General features: G+C 43.9%; 1 protein-coding gene across 2 annotated transcripts in view; it reads left to right on the top strand.

Moving 5' to 3' along the window:
• The first annotated feature begins 16,587 nt into the window (after positions 1-16,587).
• CRYL1 (crystallin lambda 1) overlaps positions 16,588-19,593 on the top strand; it is a 131,567-nt gene continuing 128,561 nt past the window's right edge. Inside the window, exon 1 of one of the 2 annotated variants that reach the window (XM_045444067.1) lies at positions 16,588-16,728. In XM_045444067.1, the coding sequence (XP_045300023.1) occupies positions 16,688-16,728 (41 nt within the window). In that variant the 5' untranslated portion in view covers positions 16,588-16,687. The remainder of the gene's footprint in view (positions 16,729-19,593) is intronic. The other variant, XM_045444059.1, reaches the window with a different exon arrangement.

Genomic DNA, 19,593 nt, shown 5'->3' with positions numbered 1-19,593 from the left:
GTTCTTCGTATCCAGGAGCATGGAATATTCTTCCATTTTTTTGTGCCTTCTTCAATTTTTTTCATAAGCTTTCTTTAGTTTTCAATGTAAATTTGATGATATTCCTATGGGGGCTCACTTGTATGTAACAAGTTTTTCTCTTGCTGCTTTCAAGATTCTCTCCTTGTCTTTAACTTTTAGCATTTTAATTGTATTTTGTCTTGGTGTGTGTCTCTTTGGATTCCTCTTATTTAGAACTCTTTGGGATTTCTGAATCTGAATGTCCATTTCTTTCCTCAGGTAAGGAAGTTTTCAGCCATTATTTCTTCAGTTTTCTTCCCCTTCCTCTCTATTCTCCTGGAATTCCTCTAATGTATAGGAATGTAGCCTGCTTGGTGTTGTCTCATGAGTCCCTTACACTATCTTTACTCTTTGTTCATCCTTTTTTTTTTTTTTTTTCTTTTTGCTCCTCTGATTGGGTACGTTCCCCTGCCTTGTCTTTGAGTTCACTGATCCTTTCTTCTGCTTCACCTAGTCTACTGTTGAACACCTCTAGGGTATTTTTTTCACTTCAGCTACTGTATTCTTCCGTACTGTGACTTCTGTTTGGAACTTTATTATATTTTCTATTTCTTCAATATGAAGTTCTCACTGTGTTCATTCATTCTCCCAGGTTCAATGAGCATCTTTATGGACATTATTTTGAACTTTTTATCAGGTATTACTTATCTCTGTTTCATTAATGCTTTTGTTCTGACATTTTATCTTTTTCTTCCTTTGGAACATATTCCTGTGTCTTCATTTTGCTTGACCTTCTGTGTTGGTTTCAATCAATTAGTTGAAACAGCCACTCTTTCCATCTTGAAAGGCAGGCTTTGTGTAGGAGCTACAAGTTATTGTTCAACCCTACTCTGTTTTATCTTGGTTGTCTCTCAAACCTTCATGATTTTCCAAGAAACCCATTATATTCTTAACAGCCCAGTATTTGAGGGTGTGCCAAGACCAGTCAGTGTCCTCAAGGTGGGGAGGTCTCAATAGGTACCTGGATTCAGGCTGACTGGAAGCCAGACACTCAGGCAGCAGCTTTTAAAGAATGCAAATATATACAGTCCTGTGGGACTGCAAGCATAAACCTGACTGGCTTTCAGAGCCAGATGATCTGGGGGGGGGGGGGGTGTCTCCTGGGTGGCAGTCGCAATAATCGGGACTCTGGATGAATGGACAAGCTCCTTCTGGGAGATACCAATGAGCTATAGTGGGACAGAGGGAGAATGTAAAGATGATGTCCCCTGGCCTGTGTCCCCCAGGAGCAACGCCGTAGTCTCTAGATGTGTGCCAAACAGGAAGCCTGCCCCTAACTTCAGGCCCCATGACTAGCAAGCAGTTTCTTTTTCACAGAAAGCCTGGGGTATGTTTCAATCTGCTGTTCATTCAGCTTCCTGTGGCCAGCCTGCCAAGAACAGTGTCTCTGATTGTTATAGTCCCTTGGGACCCAGGAATGGAAAGCCTTCGTGTCACCAGATCCAGGCAATCCAGGGGTATCCCTGGGGCAGCAGCCTTAAATATTGAGGCACCAGATAGCGGCCACGTATAAGAGTTTCCCTCTAAGAGTTGCTGGTGCTCTGGTTACGACAAAGGGAGAATAGGAAGAATGTGCCCACTTTCTAGGGTCTCAAGAAAAGTTAGACAGCCCTTAATTGTGTGTTTAACTAGAAGCCTGTGCCTCAGCTAGAAGGCTACTTTCCTTTTTTAATGTTTATTTTTGAGAGAGAGAGAGAATGGGGGAGGGGGGGGGAGCATGAGCAGGAGAGGGGCAGAGAAAGGGAGACACAGAATCCGAAGCAGGCTCCAGACTCTGAGTTGTCAGCCCAGAGCACAATGCGAGGTTCAAATTCATGAACCATGAGATCGTGACCTGAGTCAAAGACAGATGCTTAACCCACACAGCCACCCAGGCACCCCAGGCTACTTTCACAGAAGGACTGAGCTCCTGGGTCTGCCGTTTCTTGCTGTTTAAAAGCTCTTTCTCCATTGGCTAAAGTCCCATGGAACCTGAGAGCAAAACTTGGATCCTGTGTGATACAGAGATGTCCCCTGGCAGCAGCCATAAAAATCAGGGCACTAGTCAAAGGTATAGGCTCCTTTCTGGAATGCCAGCGAACTGAAAAGAGGCCGAAGGAGAGTGCGAAGATTGTGTCCACTGGCCTCTGATCCCTGAGAGGCCCTCTGTAGGCCCCTGTAAGTGCACCAACCCAAAAGCTTGCCCTGCGGGCCAGAGCTCCTGGACGTGCAAATAGGCCTCTTTCTCAGAAAGACTGGTGTGGTTCTGTTATCTGTGCAGTGCCCTGTGAGCGGTAGTCTGCCGTGAAGTGTCTCTGTAATTGTTACAGTCCCATGGGACCGATGAACGCAAGGCCCCCTTGGCCTCCAGAGCCAGGCAGATCGACGGGTGTCCCCTGGGTGGCGGCTGTAAAAACAAGGTCTCCACATGTGAGTTAGAAAAGGGGGAAGAAAGGAAAAGAAAAAGAAGAAGGAGGAAAAAGAAGATTAAAGGCGCCTCCCGGCTGTCTCAAAGCAGAGGGAGAATGTGCAAGGTGGTGCTCACCAGCGTCTGGCCCTGGAGAGTATGCAGCAGGCCTCTGCTCCGCAGGCCGATGCTTTACAATGAAGAAATAGGTCTCTTTCACATGGAGTCTGGGCACTTTTCAAAGGGCTGCTTTTGTGTTGGGCCTGGGGACGGGTAAGTCTGTGGGTGGGCCTTTAAGGGCTGTTCCTCAGTTCCCACAGGTCTGTGGATCTCCTGGGCAAAGGCCTCATTTGTCTTCAAGGCCAGATGCTTTGGGGATTCATCTCTAAGGTGCTGGTTTTAAAAGTCAGGGTGCCCAGTGTGGGTGAAAACCCATCACTCCTCAGGGGAGTTCCCTCCCGATTGTGGGTAGCTACACAGGGGAGGGATTGACGGCACAGAAGCCTCTGAGCCTTCCTATCCACTTCGATGTGGTTTCTGTCGCGTTTGCCTGATGTGAAGGGGTCACTCCATCGGTTTTTAGGTTTCTTTCGGAGGAAATGGTTCCACATGTAGCTGTAGATCCAGTATGTCTGTGAGAGGAGGTAAATTCGGGATGTTCCTACATCGCCATCTTGAACCAGAACCTCAAATATTATTTTATATTAACGCAAATATGGATATATTGTAAAACAGAATGTAAATGATTATACTTTCTTAAGAAAGCACTCCAAACTCCAATGAAACATTAAGTTTGGAGGAGGTGTCTTCTCTGACCCAAGGAAGCGTCTTCATTCTCTGCCATGGGGGTTCTTTGGTGAGAACAGTGGAGACATGTTGGCCATAGAAAGCTTACCTGCCTGAGTTAGGGATCCTGGCTTCTGCTTCCAGGACTGGTACGGAGCTGCTGTGTAACTCTGGGCAAGTCCCTTTCTTCTTTAGGACTGCATCTTGTCCCTTGTAAAAGGAGGAGCCGGCCTTGGCCTCTCCTAGCACTAACTGCTTCTGGGCTCCGATCTTATCCGACTTCTTTTCACATGTCACAAGGATGACTCTATTTCAGCTTGTTATTGCCAGCTAGTTGGACCGACGTTCACTTTGAAAGGAATTTTCACTATTGTTTAGAAGAACTTCTTAAGTATTAATCTATATCTTTCTTCGGGTTCAAAAGTAAAATTCCCCTTTATACAGACCTCTCACTTTCAAGAACCAGTAGAGCGCCCTAGATTTAGGGTAATCAATCTGTACTCAGTGTTACAGGTGATTACTGATTAAACAGGGGAGTGGGGCAGAGAAAGAGAAGAAGTGGAAAAATACTGTCAGAAACACTGAAACAACTTTCACGGATGGAAACTAGTAAAAGGTGACCCGAAGTCCACTCTGCTGCCTACGTAGTCTTGCCTGTGCCTGGAGCGAAGGGGGGCCAAATGGAAGGGTTTCTTTAGAAACCAGCACACTCCTGCCCTTTCATGAGCCCCAGACACTGCGCTGTTGTTACAGCCGTGGCTTTCGTGCCCCACGAAAGCCGACTTCTAAAAGGGCCATTTGTGCAGGATGCGTGCAAAGTAAATTTCCATCACTTTGGCTTTCCTTTCTCTGCTTTCAGAACTTGCTTACGAAAAGCCTGATTTCCTAGTATAACATGTCAATTTTTCCTACTTGCTTGGATCAGTAATCCAATCAGTTTCATAATAACATATGTGAATCTAGCTTTTCCACTCAAAAGTAGGATCAGTGAAGGCTGGAATATGTTTTGAAAAAAAAACCCGATAACTTTCATGCAATCCAAAGTAAACTCCTAGTCATTCATCATCCAGAACCACACACACACACACACACACACACCAGGAACACTCAAGTAACCAAACTTTTAGAATATTTTACAGAGATATTTGATGACACGAAACAGTGAAACTAAGTGCATTATCTTGTCAGCATCATATATTTTTATTGATCTGCATCTGCTATATATGGTATCTACTTATAACATGTTCGTTCGTTCATTCATTCATTCATTCATTCATTCATTCATTCATAGGGGTTTCACAAATGGATAAGCCAGAAATAAAGCATTTCTGGCAGAAGGAAGATGATGTATAAGCTGCACTGTCTAGTAGGGCAACAATTAGCCACAGGTGACTAAGATGAAATTTAAACTAAAATGAAAAAAAAAACGGAAAAAAATAAAGTAATGAAAATAAAATCAAAATGAAAAATCAGGGGTGCCTGGGTGGATCAGTCGGTTAAGCATCCGACTCTTGATTTCAGCTCAGGTCATGATCTTACAGTCCATGAGATCCAGCCCCACGTTGGGCTCTGTGCTGAGAGTGCAGAGCCTGCTTGGGATTCTCTCTCTCCGTCTCTCTGGCCCTCCCCCAGTCATGCTTGCTCTCGTGCGCACAAGCTCTCTCACTCTCTCAAAATAAATAAATACACATTTAAAAAATAAAAAGGAAAATGCAGTTCCTTAGTCTCACTAACCACCCTTCGAGTACTCAACAGCCAGACACGGCTGGTGACTGCTGTGTTGGAGAGGACACAGGGAGACCATTCCAGCATCACAGGAAGTTCTATTAGACAGCACTGGGAGGGTGGAGAGAATATTAAAATCACCTGATTGCACCATTTAAAAATAATTTTGAATAAACTCTATTTGCTCGTGAGCCCCAAGCATGGTCCAAAGAACATTAGTGACCTGATAATGTTTTCTAAACTCTTCTAACTATCTATACAGATATACAATATATGATACATACACAACACAGAACACTGAGGAACGAATTTGTTTCGTTGACACGTGCTCTGCAAAACTCTCCTTAGGAAGAAGTAGAGGTCCCTTCACTGACACATCGTTAGTCTTCCCATTCCTTTTGTTTGTGTTTGGGTGAGTTTAACGCTACCGGAAAGTGAGAGTGGCTTAGAAAGATGGGAGGTTTTGTCTTTCCGAGGTGGCTTGTATATAAAATTGCTGAACTGTGCCAAAAGGCCAAGAGAATCTTTCTTTTTCATGCAAATGTGGCTCTATCCCTAATGACTTTGACCCTGAGGCCCCAACAAAGAAAATCAAGGGTCAGTTGGGGTGGAGATCTTAATTGTCCTGTTTGCTTAAGGCTGCATGCTTGTTGATTTAAGCTCTTGTGCTTGGCATGCTTTTCAAATCAAGGATCTCCACCACCCATTCTCTTGTTCTGCTTCCTACCACTCCAGAATCCTAAGGCTAGACAAAGATAAAGTCCACGAGTGACATCTTCTCTGAGTGAGTTCAGAAATCATTTGGAGAGAAGCCACATTTAATTATAACAGTGATGAAATCCTTAGTTTCTGACAAGGAGCTACACTCTATTAGGACACAATTATATTCAAGCACATGAATTTCCTTAGACAATATTATTCTCATCACAACCTCTGCCACATATGGTTGTATAGGTTGTGCATTGCATAAGGGAGACACATCTAAGGAAGTGTTATTTACATTATGGATATCATAGATTTGGTACGTATAACAATGATAAAAACAATTTTCCAGAAGATGGCAGTAAAGTATCTTATCTCAAAATCAATACAGTATGATTATTTTCAGCAGATGGGAAATATAAGTGTCTTGAGGAAGAAGTGTTTGTTGAAAATGCATACAAAGGCATGACTTTGATTATCACTTGCTCTTGGTCCTGTATAAAATCAAATCTCTGTTATTAGTGAAAGTGAACCAGTGCAGTTTAACAGGTAAAGAAAAGGAAAAAGAATGATCAATGTTAGGTACTGAAGTTCCAGCTTCCAAAATGCTGACTCTTTGTTAAAATAATAATATCAAGATGGGGGCCTCCTGGGTGGCTCAGTCGGTTAAGTGCCCGACTTCAGCTCAGGTCACGATCTCGCGGCCCGTGAGTTCGAGCCCCGCGTCGGGCTCTGGGCTGATGGCTCAGAGCCTGGAGCCTGCTTCCGATTCTGTGTCTCCCTCTCTCTCTGCCCCTCCCCCGTTCATGCTCTGTCTCTCTCTGTCTCAAAAATAAATAAACGTTAAAAATATTAAAAAAAATAATATCAAGATGGGACACCTGGGTGACTCAGTCGGTTAGGCATCTGACTCTTGATTTTTGGCTCAGGTCATGATCTCATGGTTGGTAAGATCAAACCCCACATTGGGCTCTGTGCTGATAGCATGGAGCCTGCTTGAAATTTCTCTCTCTCTACCTCTCTCTACCCGTCTCCTGCTCATGCTCTCTCTCTCAAAATAAATAAACATTAAAAAATAGTATCAATATATTATAGGAGATATATAGTATAAATAATATACACCTCCTGGGAGTGTGGGTACAAATATGATTAATGTAAATAAATAGGAACTCTTCCATTTTGAGGAACATCTGTCTCCCCCAAAGTGTTCCCAACATATACAGTCTTTAGTCTTTGGTTCTGCAAAAGAAAATGAATCAAAACTATTGTGATATTAAGGAGGAAAAGGCAGCACAGGAAAAAAAGTTCCTGATTCACTTTGTGGTGTGTTTAAATCTTTTTGCTGTCATTCAGAACTATGGTCTTTTTGGGTAACAGTGAATGATCATGAAACCCCTATTTCTTGTGGAGCAGTTTTATCGTGAACTGTGAGATCACCCAGGTACCCCTAAAAAAGAACAGGAAAGAAAATGGGGAGAATGGTGTGTTTTTTCTCTTGCTTTTGGAAATAGGCAGAAGAGAGCTTTTAGAAGCATAATTAAAGAGTATACCTATTAAGTGCTTAGTAAGGAAAACTGGGGCATAGTCCTTAACCTGAAGAAGCTTACAATTTAGCAGAAGACTAAACATTAAGCATCACTTAACACAGTGGATTGTACAATAAAAAACAGAGTGAATGAATGACTAAAAGTTACTGTAATGCTCACAGTAAGCTCAGTTTGCTCAGAGAAAAGAGCAGTCATCCCTCATGGGGGGAAGCAGTCATAGCTTCAAAAGGAAGTGGGCACTGGCTTTGTAAAAGAAGAAGAAATTTTGGATAATTTGGATAATTTTGGGGGTCCTTATCTGTCTTGTTCACCATTGCCTCCAATACCATAGAACTGACCTAATACAGTAACCACCAACTACCTGTGGCTATTTAATGTAAGTCAGAATGAACCAAAATTAAATAAAATATAGATTTCCTCAGCCACATTAGCCAAGTGTCCTTGTGTGGCTAGTGACTACCATATTGGACAGTGAAGATATTGAACATTTCTACCGCTACAGAAAGTTTTGCTGGACAGTACTGAGTCACAATAGTGACCGGCACGTAGGGTATGCTCAGTAAGTATTTAACGAACGAGGTTAAATAAATGAAAGTTGCTGAACTTGCCTCTTAGAGCCTCCTGTTTTCTCATCTTACAGATGAAGAAAACAACAATTAAAAGATTGTGAGGATCGAGTGAGACAATGAAGCGAAATTACTCCATGCACTAGGAGAACAACACTAATGTGAATTCTCGTAATTCAAGCTTCCTGGAACTGTGGGCACAATGGGATTATGTAGATAGGAAGGACTCAAATTTCACTGGCACTTGCCCTTGCCTACCTAATACACATGGGTTCTCTCAGGAGGCCCCTCCTGATGTCTCAGAGCCCCTCGCTGGCCATTCCTGCCAGTGACCACTAGCTTGACAATATTGATAACGGAGACACGGATCTGTCTCCAGAAGCATTCAGATTCACAATTAAAGAAAAATCTACAGGTCAAACCACAACAATAACAAGTTTGTGAGTTAGATTCACCCAATATCAAAGTGTTTACCATCCCCCAGAAGCCTGCTTGATTATCCAGTCTTCATGGAGTTTTGCATCTTCCACACCAACTGGGAGGCATGTTCCTTTCCCCAAGACCTCGTGTTCTCCAGCTTTGCCAGTGGCACCAAAGGACACCTCTGCCCCACGGAGTCCTTACAAACACAGTCCCGTCAGCTTCTGCCTGCCTGTGTCCTTTCTTGCCAAGATCCAGACAGATGGTAAAAGAAGGGTCACCAGGCTGAGTCCTTCATGCCCCCATTCCTACCTCAGGCTCCCTTTCACAAGCCTCCTTGATGTCCCTTTTTACCTACGCAAATTATTCACAGAAGTAGAGATTTACAGGCTGCAGACTCCATCAGTTAATCGGATGCAGCCAGGCCAATTGGCTTCAGTAACAGTTCATCTCACCAGGGTCTCCCCTGTTTTGTGCAGTGAAATGTGTCTAGTCCCTAGGCCGAGGCCCCTATCCTTCCCCACTACTTCTTGGAGGGTACAGTAGATGGCTGTTAACTCATTTCTTTGGATTCTCATCTCGGGCTTGGATTCTCGGCTTGGCTTCATTTCCAGGTGTGCTGATTTGTGTGAGTTTAATGACTTTCAGCTGCCAGGACCCGGCCCTGACTGTCCTGAAGTGGGGAGGCAGCCTAGACCCCAGTTCAAGGCCTGCATCATGTGTACAAGGTCTTGACACTTTGACCTGGCCTTTTCTATCTCTGCTTCCTTTAGACTGGAGGACTGGGGCTGCGGCAGGCACTTCTTTTTCCTTCAAGCATTCTGTGATCAAGGAGGTTTGCACCTGTCTCTATCTCAAAGTCAATCCTTAGGATCTGAGGCTATCTTCTGGAAGTATCCTAGTTTTCCACCATTGATAGGAGTTTTTGGGTTGTTTTAGAATACAGAAAAGATGATCCAAATATTTACTTTTTTTTTTTTGACATTTAAAAACCTCTCTTTAATTGATATTAGTCCAAAGATCAATAAAGTCATAGAAAATCTAAATACATTACCAACTATCTTGATGTTGATATTTATACATTACACCCTAAAACTGAAGAATAAACATTCTTTACAAGTGCACGTGGCATGTTTACTAATATAGACAATATTCTTGGCATATAACAAGCCATAATAAATTTATAAGGTTTGAAGCCATATAGAAGCCATATAGAGTGTTCTCTTAACACGATGGAATTAAATTAGAAGTCCATAACAATAAGGGATCTAGAAAATCCCCAAATATTGGAAATTAATTGGCATACTTCTAAGTACTCCATGGATCAAAAAAGGATTACAAGAAAATTAGAATGAATATATATATTTCAAATATATAAAAATATACATATTTCAAGTTTGATCAGGCTCTACTTTTAGGTACCTTTTTGCCCTCAGTTTCTTTTTTCTTTTTTTGTCTTCTATTTTTTTAATTTATTTTTTAATTTACATCCAAATTAGTTAGCATATAGTGCAACAATGATTTCAGGAGTAGATTCCATAGTGCCCCTTACCTATTTAGCCCATCCCCCCTCCCACACCCCCTCCAGTAACCCTCAGTTTGTTCTCCATATTTATGAGTCTCTTATGCTTTGTCCCCCTCCCTGTTTTTATATTACTTTTGTTTCCCTTCCCTTATGTTCATCTGTTTTGTCTCTTAAAGTCCTCATATGAGTGAAGTCATATGGTATTTGTCTTTCTCTGACTAATTTCACTTGGCATAATACCCTCTAGTTCCATCCACGTAGTTGCAAATGGCAAGATCTCATTCTTTTTGATTGCCGGGTAATACTCCATGGCATATATATCTGATATCACATCTTCTTTATCCATTCATCCGTCGATGGACATTTGGGCTCTTTCCATACTTTGGCTACTGTTGATAGTGCTGCTATAAACATGGGGGTTCCTGTGTCCCTTCGAAACAGCACACCTGTATCCCGTGGATAAACGCCTAGTAGTGCAATTGCTGGTCGTAGGGTAGTTCTATTTTTAGTTTTTTGAGGAACCTCCATCCTGTTTTCCAGAGTGGCTGCACCAGCTTGCATTCCCACCAAATGTTCACTTTTTATTTCTTAGACTTCTTAGATCTTGACAGCCAGTTTGCTTGTCTTTAAAAAAAATACATCAAAATTTTAAACACTTAAAAAAATTTTTTTTAATGTTTATTGATTTTTGAGACAGAAAGAGACAGAGAATGAGCGGGGAAGGGCAGAGAGGGAGGGAGACACAGAATCCAAAGCAGGCTCCAGGCTTTGAGCTGTCAGCACAGAGCCTAACACGGGGCTTGAACTCACAAACCGTGGAATCATGACCTGAACTGAAGTCAGAGGCTTAACCAACTGAGTCCCCCAGCTGCCCCTGGGATTTTTCTTCTCATAAATTTGAGATTAATTTGCTTTTCTTTTTCTAGTTTCTTAGGGTGGAAGTTTTAATCACAGATTTGAATTCTTCTCTTCTAATATTGACATTTAATGGTATATTAAGAACTGAACAGTTGTATCTCATAATTTAATTTTTAATTTTTATTTACTTTAAAATTCACATACAATTCTGAGAGTTTTGTCAAATGAATAGAGTATGCTCTGGATTCAGAACAGTTCTATCTCCCCTATCCCTCAATTCCCTCTTGATGCTCCTTTTCATTCGACCTCTCACCATCCCCCACCCCCTGGCAATCACGGATCTATTCTCTATCCCAATCGTTTTGCCATTTCCAGAATTTCAAATAAATAGAAGTACACAGCATACTGTCTTTTGAGTCTGGCTTCTGTTGTTTAGCATACTTTATTCGGATCTATCTACGTTGTGGACATTAATAGTCATTCCTTTTTATTGCTGAGTTTGTTCCTTTTATTGTCCATTGTATGGATGTATCACAGATCATTTTTCTGTTTGCCAGTTGAAAGGTTACTTACAGTTGGGTTATTTGCAGTTATTTACAGTTTGCGGATTTGAACAAAGCAGACACACATGTTTGCCTATAGGTTTTCATGCGAACTGAGTATTCATTTCATTTGGGTAAATACCTCAGAATAGGAATTCTGGCACTTTGGAAACTGGCAGAAATTCTACATAAGAATTTACGTATGCTACGCATATATTTAAGTTTATAGGACACTGTCAAACTTTTTCTAAATGGGTTGTACCGTTTTGCATTCCCACTGGCAAATATGAGAGTCTCAGTTGTTCCATATCTTCACCAGCACCTGGAATTGTCAGTTTCCTTATCTATTTTAATTTTAGTCATTCTAATTCTATTAAGTATGCGTTCGTTCCTCACTACGGTTTTGATGAGCACTTCCCTAATGACTAGTGATATTTGCATCTTGTCATGTGCTTATTTGCCAGCCATACATCTTCTTTCATGAAATGTCTTTTTAAATCTTTAGGCCATTTAAAAAAGCTGTGATAAAGTATACACAACATAAAACTTATCACTTTAACTATTTTTTAAAAATGTTTGTTTTTGAGAGAGAGAGAGAAGTGCAAATAAGGAAGGGACAGAGAGAGAGAGGAAGACACAGAATCTAAAGCAGCTTCAGGCTCTGAGCTGTCAGCACAGAGACGGGCTTGGGGCTCGAACCCAGGAGTTGTGAGATCATGACCTGAGCCGAGGTCAGATGCTTAACCGACTGAGCCATCCAGGAGCCCCTCACTTTAACCGTTAAAAAAAAATTAAAAAAAAATTTTTTTTAACATTTATTTATTTTTGAGACAGAGAGAGACAGAGCATGAACGGGGGAGGGTCAGAGAGAGGGAGACACAGAATCTGAAACGGGCTCCAGGCTCCGAGCTGTCAGCACAGAGCCCGACGCGGGGCTCGAACTCACAGACTGAGAGATCATGACCTGAGCTAAAGTAGGACGCTTAACCGACTGAGCCACCCAGGCACCCCTCACTTTAACCATTTTTAAAGTGTACATTCAAGGACACCTGGATGGCTCGGTTGGTTGAGTGACTTTGACTCAGGTCACAATCTCACGGTTCGTGAGTTTGAGCCTCACATCAGGCTCGCTGCTGTCAGCAGAGAGCCTGCTTTGGATCCTCTGTCCCCCTCTTTCTGCCCCTCCCCCACCTTGTGCTCTCTCAAAAATAAACATTAAAAAAAATAAAGTGCATATTCAGTAGTGTTAAGTACATTTATGTTGTTGTGCATCCACTCTCCAGAACTCTTCATTTTGCACAATTGAAACTATTCCATCAAACAACAAAAAAGTTTAAAAACTTAAAAACATACGTTGTGCTAAAATATACATAACATAAAATGTATCATACCATTTTAAAGTGTCCAGTTCTGTAACATCAACTATATTCCCATTGTTGTACAACCATCACCTCCATCCATCTCCAGAACTTTTTCATCTTCTCAAACTGAAATCATCCCCATTAAACAACAGCTCCTCACTTCCCCCCTCCAGGAAGCTCCTGGAAACCAAAATTTTATTTTGTCTCTATGAATTTGACAACTCTAGTTACCTCATATGTGTGGAATCATAAGATATTTCTTCTTTGGGACTTAGTTCTCTTAGCATAAAATCTTCAAAGTTCATCCATGGTGTAGTGTGTCTCAGAATTTCCTTCCTTTTTAAGGCTGAATAATATTCCATTGCACGTATATGCTATATTTTGCTCACCTATTCATCTATTGATGGGCACTTAGATTGCTTCCACACTTTGGCTACTGTGAATAATGATGCTGTGAGCCATAGCCATACAAATATCTGTTTAATACCTACTTTCAATTCTTCTGTGTATATACCTAGAAGTAGGATTTCTGGATCATATGAAATTCTGTTTTTTAATTTTTGAGGAAGTGCCATACTGTTTTCTTCAGTGGTTGCACCACTTTACATTCCCACCAGCAATGCATATGGATTCTAATTCTCCACATCCCCACCAACACTTGTTATTTTTTTTTTAAGTTTATTTTGAGAGAGAGAGAGAGAGAGAGAGAGAGAGAGGGAGAGAGAGGAGTGGGGGAGGGGCATGGGGGGGGGCAGAGGATCTGAAGCAGGCTCTGTGCTGACAGCAGAGAGCCTGATCCAGAGCTTGAACTCATGCACCATGAGATCGTGACCTGAGCTGAAGTCGGACTTAACCTACTGAGCCACCCAGGCACCCCTCTCTCTCTTTCTCTCTCTTTCTTTTTCTTTCTTTTTTCTTTCTTTCTTTCTTTCTTTCTTTCTTTCTTTCTTTCTTTCTTTCTTTCTCTCTCTCTCTCTTTCAATAGTCATCCTGATTGGGTGCGACGTGGTATCTCATTGTGGTTTTGTGATTATTGATATCAAGCATCTTTTCATGTACTTCTTGGCCATTTGTATATCTTCTTTGGAGAGATGTCTATTCATAAGTCTTTTGCCTTATGGTTTTTGAATTGGTTTGAGTTTTGTCTCTTTTTAAACTTAAAAAAAATGATTATTGAGTTGGAGAACTCTTTATATATTTTTTATGTGAGGCCTGTAACAGATGCCTAATTTGAAAATATTTCCCCCCAGTTTGTGGCTTGTCTTTTCATTCTCTTGATACTGTTTGGAAAAAGCAGAAACTCTTAATTTTGATGAAGTCTAACTTATCAACTTTTCCTTTTGCCTGTTAACGCTTTTTGTGGCATATCCAAGAAATCTCTAACTCAAGGTCACAACGTTCTCTCCTATGTTTCCTTTTAGGTGTTTTGTAGTTTTAGGCTTTGCATGTAGGGTTGTGATGTATCTGGAGCTAGTTGTTGTGTATATGGTGAGGGGCTATTATTATCACTACCTTATCCACTTGTTCCAGCTCCATGCGTCGAAAAGACTATCCTTTGCCATCGAATTGCCTTTGTACCTTTATTGAAAGTCAGCAGACTGTGTACATTTATGGACTCTGGGGTCACAAACCAAGACTCCCTCTTGTCTAATGTCTTAGAACATTCTCCCTGGATTTTGGCAGCAGTGGTGCGTGTGTGGGTTTCCTTCTGTTTATTTAAGGCAGGAGCTTAAGTCTGGTTTCTGTTACTCCGTCTCAGCCAGAAGTAGAAGCCCTCTGTACCATAATCTTTAAAACTGTCTCTTTGATAGTCATCATGTTTTTAATATCTATTTTAACATTATTTTAAGATTATAATATTTCCATATTTTTAAATTCTATTTCTTTTTTTTTTTTAATTTTTTTTTCAACGTTTATTTATTTTTGGGACAGAGAGAGACAGAGCATGAACGGGGGAGGGGCAGAGAGAGAGGGAGACACAGAATCGGAAACAGGCTCCAGGCTCTGAGCCATCAGCCCAGAGCCCGACGCGGGGCTCGAACTCACGGACCGCGAGATCGTGACCTGGCTGAAGTCGGACGCTTAACCGACTGCGCCACCCAGGTGCCCCTTTAAATTCTATTTCTATGCTGAAATAATTTTGTCTTTGTGTCTACTGGTATTTTTTTTTATTAAAAAGATTTTTTTTTCATGTTTATTTATTTTTGAGAGAGAGAGGCAGAGAGAGAGACACAGAATCCAAAGCAGGCTCCAGGTTCCACGCCGTCAGCACAGAGGCTGACTCCGGGCTCAAAACCACGAACCGTGAGACTATGACCTGAGCCGAAACCGAGAGTCGTACCCTTAAGCAACCGAGCCACCCAGGCACCCCTTCACTTGTATTTCTGTGTAACATACATCTAGACTGGAATTTGCTAAGCCAAAGTACATACCTTTTAAATTCTGGCGCGTCTAGAACTGGGAGGGGTCTGAGATTGTCGCCCTATTGCAAACTAACAAGTCAGCTTGCCGCACTTTTGTGGAAGCTGCCCGAGACACAAGACTCACGGATGAGAGATACAAGGCCTTACTACCCACAGCAAAAGCAGTAGCCAGAGTGTCAGCATGGTAGCACCAGTTCTTGGAGCCCCATTTCCAGCAGGGTTACAGGGCGGGCCAGATGACCCCAGCATCTGCAAAGGGCCGAGGGACCAGCACTTTTTCAGCACAGGGCCAACACTGTGGTAAGCAGCACACAAGCCAGTCCCCTTCCAGCCCAGAGATGAGCAGTGACGGGGTACTCACTCCGCGGGAGCCACGGCCTACTAGCTGCCTGTGTGCGCAGCTGCAGAAAGCGCTTAGCATCAGGAGATGGAGACGTCTTACAGTCTATTCTGCTCAGTAAGGAAGTGCACCAGTGCTCAGGGCTCATGGCTGGCTGCTGTCCCGGCAGCATTTCTATCCAGAAGGGCTGTGTCCGTATCAGCCTGCCTTCAGTTGTGTATTAAAGAGTTGTATGTCGGAAACACGTCACTGCCAACATGGATATTTTATCAATCTTTGTAATTTTAGACAATTGATCCGTAAAAGGCGAGTTCTCTGTCTTGTGTTAACTTTTCATTTACCGTCTCTTGAGTTGCGCACCTGTTTCAAATGTTTATTGACGGTTTGTGAAATTATTCTTTAAAGCCTACTTCTCCGGTGACATTCCTCCTTCCGCGCTCTGAGTGGGGAAAACGAAGGAGGAGCTCCGTTTGCCGTCCGCGTTGCACAGGTTTTCCGCTTTCTAATCATCCTGAACTGGACGGCTGGTATTCCCCTTCAGCTTGCGCTGTGTGGACACGAACTGTCTGGCCACGTATGATGATCCATCCTCTTGGTCTGCTCGTCCCTGGGATCTGGAAAGAGCCGGGTGTCAGGCACTGTGACATTTCCTTCCTGTCATACACAAACAGACTCTGCCTCTTGAAGGAGGAAATACAGTTCAACCCGGCCCCACTCCTGACAGTCCCCTTTAGCACAGTGCAGTGGAATTAAACACGGCTTCCAGGCTCACAGATTATTAATACATTTGGAGCTTTCCTTTTCCGCTTTCCCGAGGCTCCTGGGTCTCAATTCCCATCTGCGGAGAAAGGCAGCGAGGATCTTTCTAGAAACGAATCATGAGTGTAAACTCAGCAATAACCACTCTCATTATAAACGCCTGAGCTGGTATGTATTGAAGAGGTGCTGATATTTTCAGACAAGAAATTCTAGCAGTTTCTTTGGGTTCCTTTAGCGGTCAAGCCTTGCGCCAGCACGGAAGTGTCCCCTTCTACGTACACTGATTTTGGGGTGCGCATTTGGAAACTAAAGTATGAGAAGATGAATTACTGCAGTCCGCAGGGTCGGGTCTTCGCGCTTTCCCTCCGGCGTTGCCCTCCGGCCGGTCCTCCTGCGGACCTGCCCCGCCCGCGCCCCTCAGCACGGGGTCGGGGCCTGGGTGTCCGGGTGGAGGTTCCGCCTGCCACGCGCACCCAATGGGGGCCGAGGCGGCGGGCCCGCCTCCCGGCCCTCCCGCAGCCTATCGGGACCCGCACGCCCGCCCCCGACTCGAGCGCCCAGCCAATGGGCGCGGGTCACGCCCCGCCCGGCGCGGGGATCTGGCGCCGCGCGCGGCGTCCGGGAGCCCCGTAGCCCACTGCTCTTCGCACTTGCGGTGCGGCTCCCGGGCCACCCGGGCGTCGGGCCATGGCGTCCCCAGCGGCAGGCGTGGTGGTGATCGTTGGCAGGTAAACGGCCCCGACCCGCCGCCCACTTGCCACGGCGCTGGGGGAGACCCGGACCCCGCGGTGCGCCCGAGCATGGGGCCCGCGCGTCGTCGCCGCGGCTTGGGCGCCCAGGTCGCCGTCACCTTCCAGAGCTGGAAGCGGCGTGGTGGAACGCCGGCCTCCAGCCCTCGAGGGCTCAGTGCGTCCTTGCAGCCCTCCACGCAAGCGGCCGGGCGGGGAGAGTCGCCCGGTAGCGGCGTGGCTTTGCAGGTCGAGGCGCCCTGTAGAGTGCTATTTTGTTTCACTTCGGGCTGATGTGCAAGCAAGGTTCGGGAAGCTGACGGCGCAGGCTGCGGTGGAAATGCGGTTTGTGGGATGAGTTGATGCCAGGCCTCCCAGCTAATACAAATAGACGTACTGGGCGTTAGATATGGACGAAATGGAAGTCTGGGAAAGATTCTGCAGGACTGTATTCTTAACTTCCCATTTTACGGATGAGAAAATGGACATTAAGCAGTTTGCCCCTGGTCGCAGTTACGTGACTGACATGGGACTGTCCCAGCAAAGAGGTTCATTAGCACACCTGTGGACAGGGCTGCCTGCAGGGCGTAGGAATGTGCATGTTTTTGTCCCCAGGGGTGTCTCTGGGCGGCGGCAGGTGTTTGGCGAATACACGGGGCAATTCATTCCTGATTGCTGATTCGTGGGGAAAGAGCCTGGAGGCCAAAGACTTTTCTAGGGTGTGTCAGTTTAACAGCCTAAATTCTATGCAAATTTTGGTTTGTGCCCCCAGCCGCTCTTTTAAAACTCCTGCTATTTTCATTAAAAAAAAAAAAAAAAAAAAGCATTTATGTGTACCTTTGCTTTGATAGGGTATCATAGCAATCTGTAGGCATGGTAATACTTGCTGTTTAGAACTAGAAGCACCTTTTTAGGGGTGACTTTGTGTCTGTTTTTGCCGCGGAGGTGTTGGCATACCTGACCCTCCCCTCAGCGACATTTCCAGTGTCAGGGTTTTTCCCTTTAGAACCAATTGGAAGAAGGAATCAGGATGCTTTTTGCCAGCTTCCTTTTGCCCACAGCTGTGGAATTCACTGAGCCTTTGGCCTTTACAGGCACGCGAATGTGTGGCTGCCCCGTGAGGGAATATAAAAATATATTTTCAAAGTGTCCCCTGTACTGGATAACAGTGACCATGCTTGCTTTGCGTTTCAGTTGTCCAGGGCCAAGGGCAAGAGTTTTGTGTCTCACAGCATGCTTTGGAGTGGGGTTCTGCTGGCGCCTAATAAATGTTAAGTGAAGCTTGGAATTGATGGTACTCCGACCTGGCTCTGGTTCTTGGGTGAGGGAGCGCAGTCTCTCAAGAAGGAGCAGGGATGGGCGAGTCCGTTTATTTCTGCTTTCCTTGAGGGAGTTTGACAAGGAAGAAATAGAGTTGGCAAACTTTGATGACCACAGGAATTAGCACAGGGTAGGAAGCCCTTCCTGTCTGTCCCTACACCATCAGCACCTCAAAACACACCCATCTCTGCCTCTAGAGTAGTGCTGCCCCCCTCCCCTTCATTCCTCTCTGTTCCCTCCCTCTCTCCCCTCCTCACCGCTCCTCTCCCTTCCTCCCCCTCCCTCGCCCTCTCCTCTTTTCCTCTCTTTCCCAGCCCCCTGGGTGATTCCGAGGAACATCCATTTATTTACCAAATGGGGCTTGGAATGTAAGTGAATTCGCTAAAACCTGGTTGAGTTTCATTCTTGGATTTCGACAGACAAAAGTATCCGTATTTCAATTTCAGGGACATGTTGGACCATTGTTTTTCCATCTTTTCCTAGTAAGTACCAGACTCGTTGAAAGTCGCTGCTAGAAATATAGTCCCTATTTAATTTAATTCTTTTCCGTTCTTTTTTTTTTTTTTTTTTTCCCTAAAGGCCACTCATCCTCACGGCTTTTTCCTGCAAGCATCCGGGGCGGGTCCCTTCAGAATGGTGGGCTTGACCCAACAGGACTGTGCTTTTGAAGAATTAAGAAAAAAGAAAAAAAAAGCCTCTTGTATCTAGGGCTGTGGGAACATACAGAAGGGAAATATGTAATGGCAGCTTTAAAAAACGGAGTAAAAGTGGGAGTCCTGAACACATTTGACTGGTGTTCTCCAGCTTTTGTATGTTAGCCCTAGAAGCCTGCAGAGGAACTTATCTCTACGTAATACGGTGTTTCTAAATAACTGAAATGTGAATTCTGTGTCCATATACATACTGCATTGTGTTTACCCGCATGTTAGGCCCTGAGCTTGTTCAAATGGGAACCAATCTGGGGGAGAAGGCCAACATCGCATGTCCCTGGTGCCTCCCTCCTGTGCCTCTTCACTGAACACAGTTCTTCAGGACTGAGCGCAGGGGCCCATCTGCTTCAGGAAAGTTCTGCTTCCCCTTTGCGTGGAAATTGTATCATCGCCAGCTGTATATCCATCATGCCTGGTCCTAGTAGACAGATGTTTGAGCTTTTATAACAGAGATTGCATTTTTTTTTTTTTTAACTGAAAAAAAGCCTGAAGGGCTTTCTAGGATGCTAAGATGTTGGGTTTTTTTTTTCCTGTTTTGTTTTTTTTTTTTTTTAATTGAAGTAAAATTGGTATATAACCTTATGTGGAATTCAGGTGTACAACATTATAATTTGATATTTGTATACACTACAGAGTGATCACCACCACGAATCTAGTTATCATTCATCACCATACAATTGAACCCCTTCCCCAATTTTTCCCATTGGAACCCCTTCCCCTCTGGCAACCACCAGTCCGTTCTCTGTATCTATGAGTTTGGATCAGTTGAGTTTAGTTTGTTTTTCAGATTCTACATAACACTGCAATCATACGGTATTTGTCTTTGTCTGACTTC

Source organism: Leopardus geoffroyi, chromosome A1, assembly GCF_018350155.1.
Source record: "Leopardus geoffroyi isolate Oge1 chromosome A1, O.geoffroyi_Oge1_pat1.0, whole genome shotgun sequence".
Taxonomy (NCBI): domain Eukaryota; kingdom Metazoa; phylum Chordata; class Mammalia; order Carnivora; family Felidae; genus Leopardus; species Leopardus geoffroyi.
This window is presented reverse-complemented; position numbering and strand designations above follow the sequence as displayed.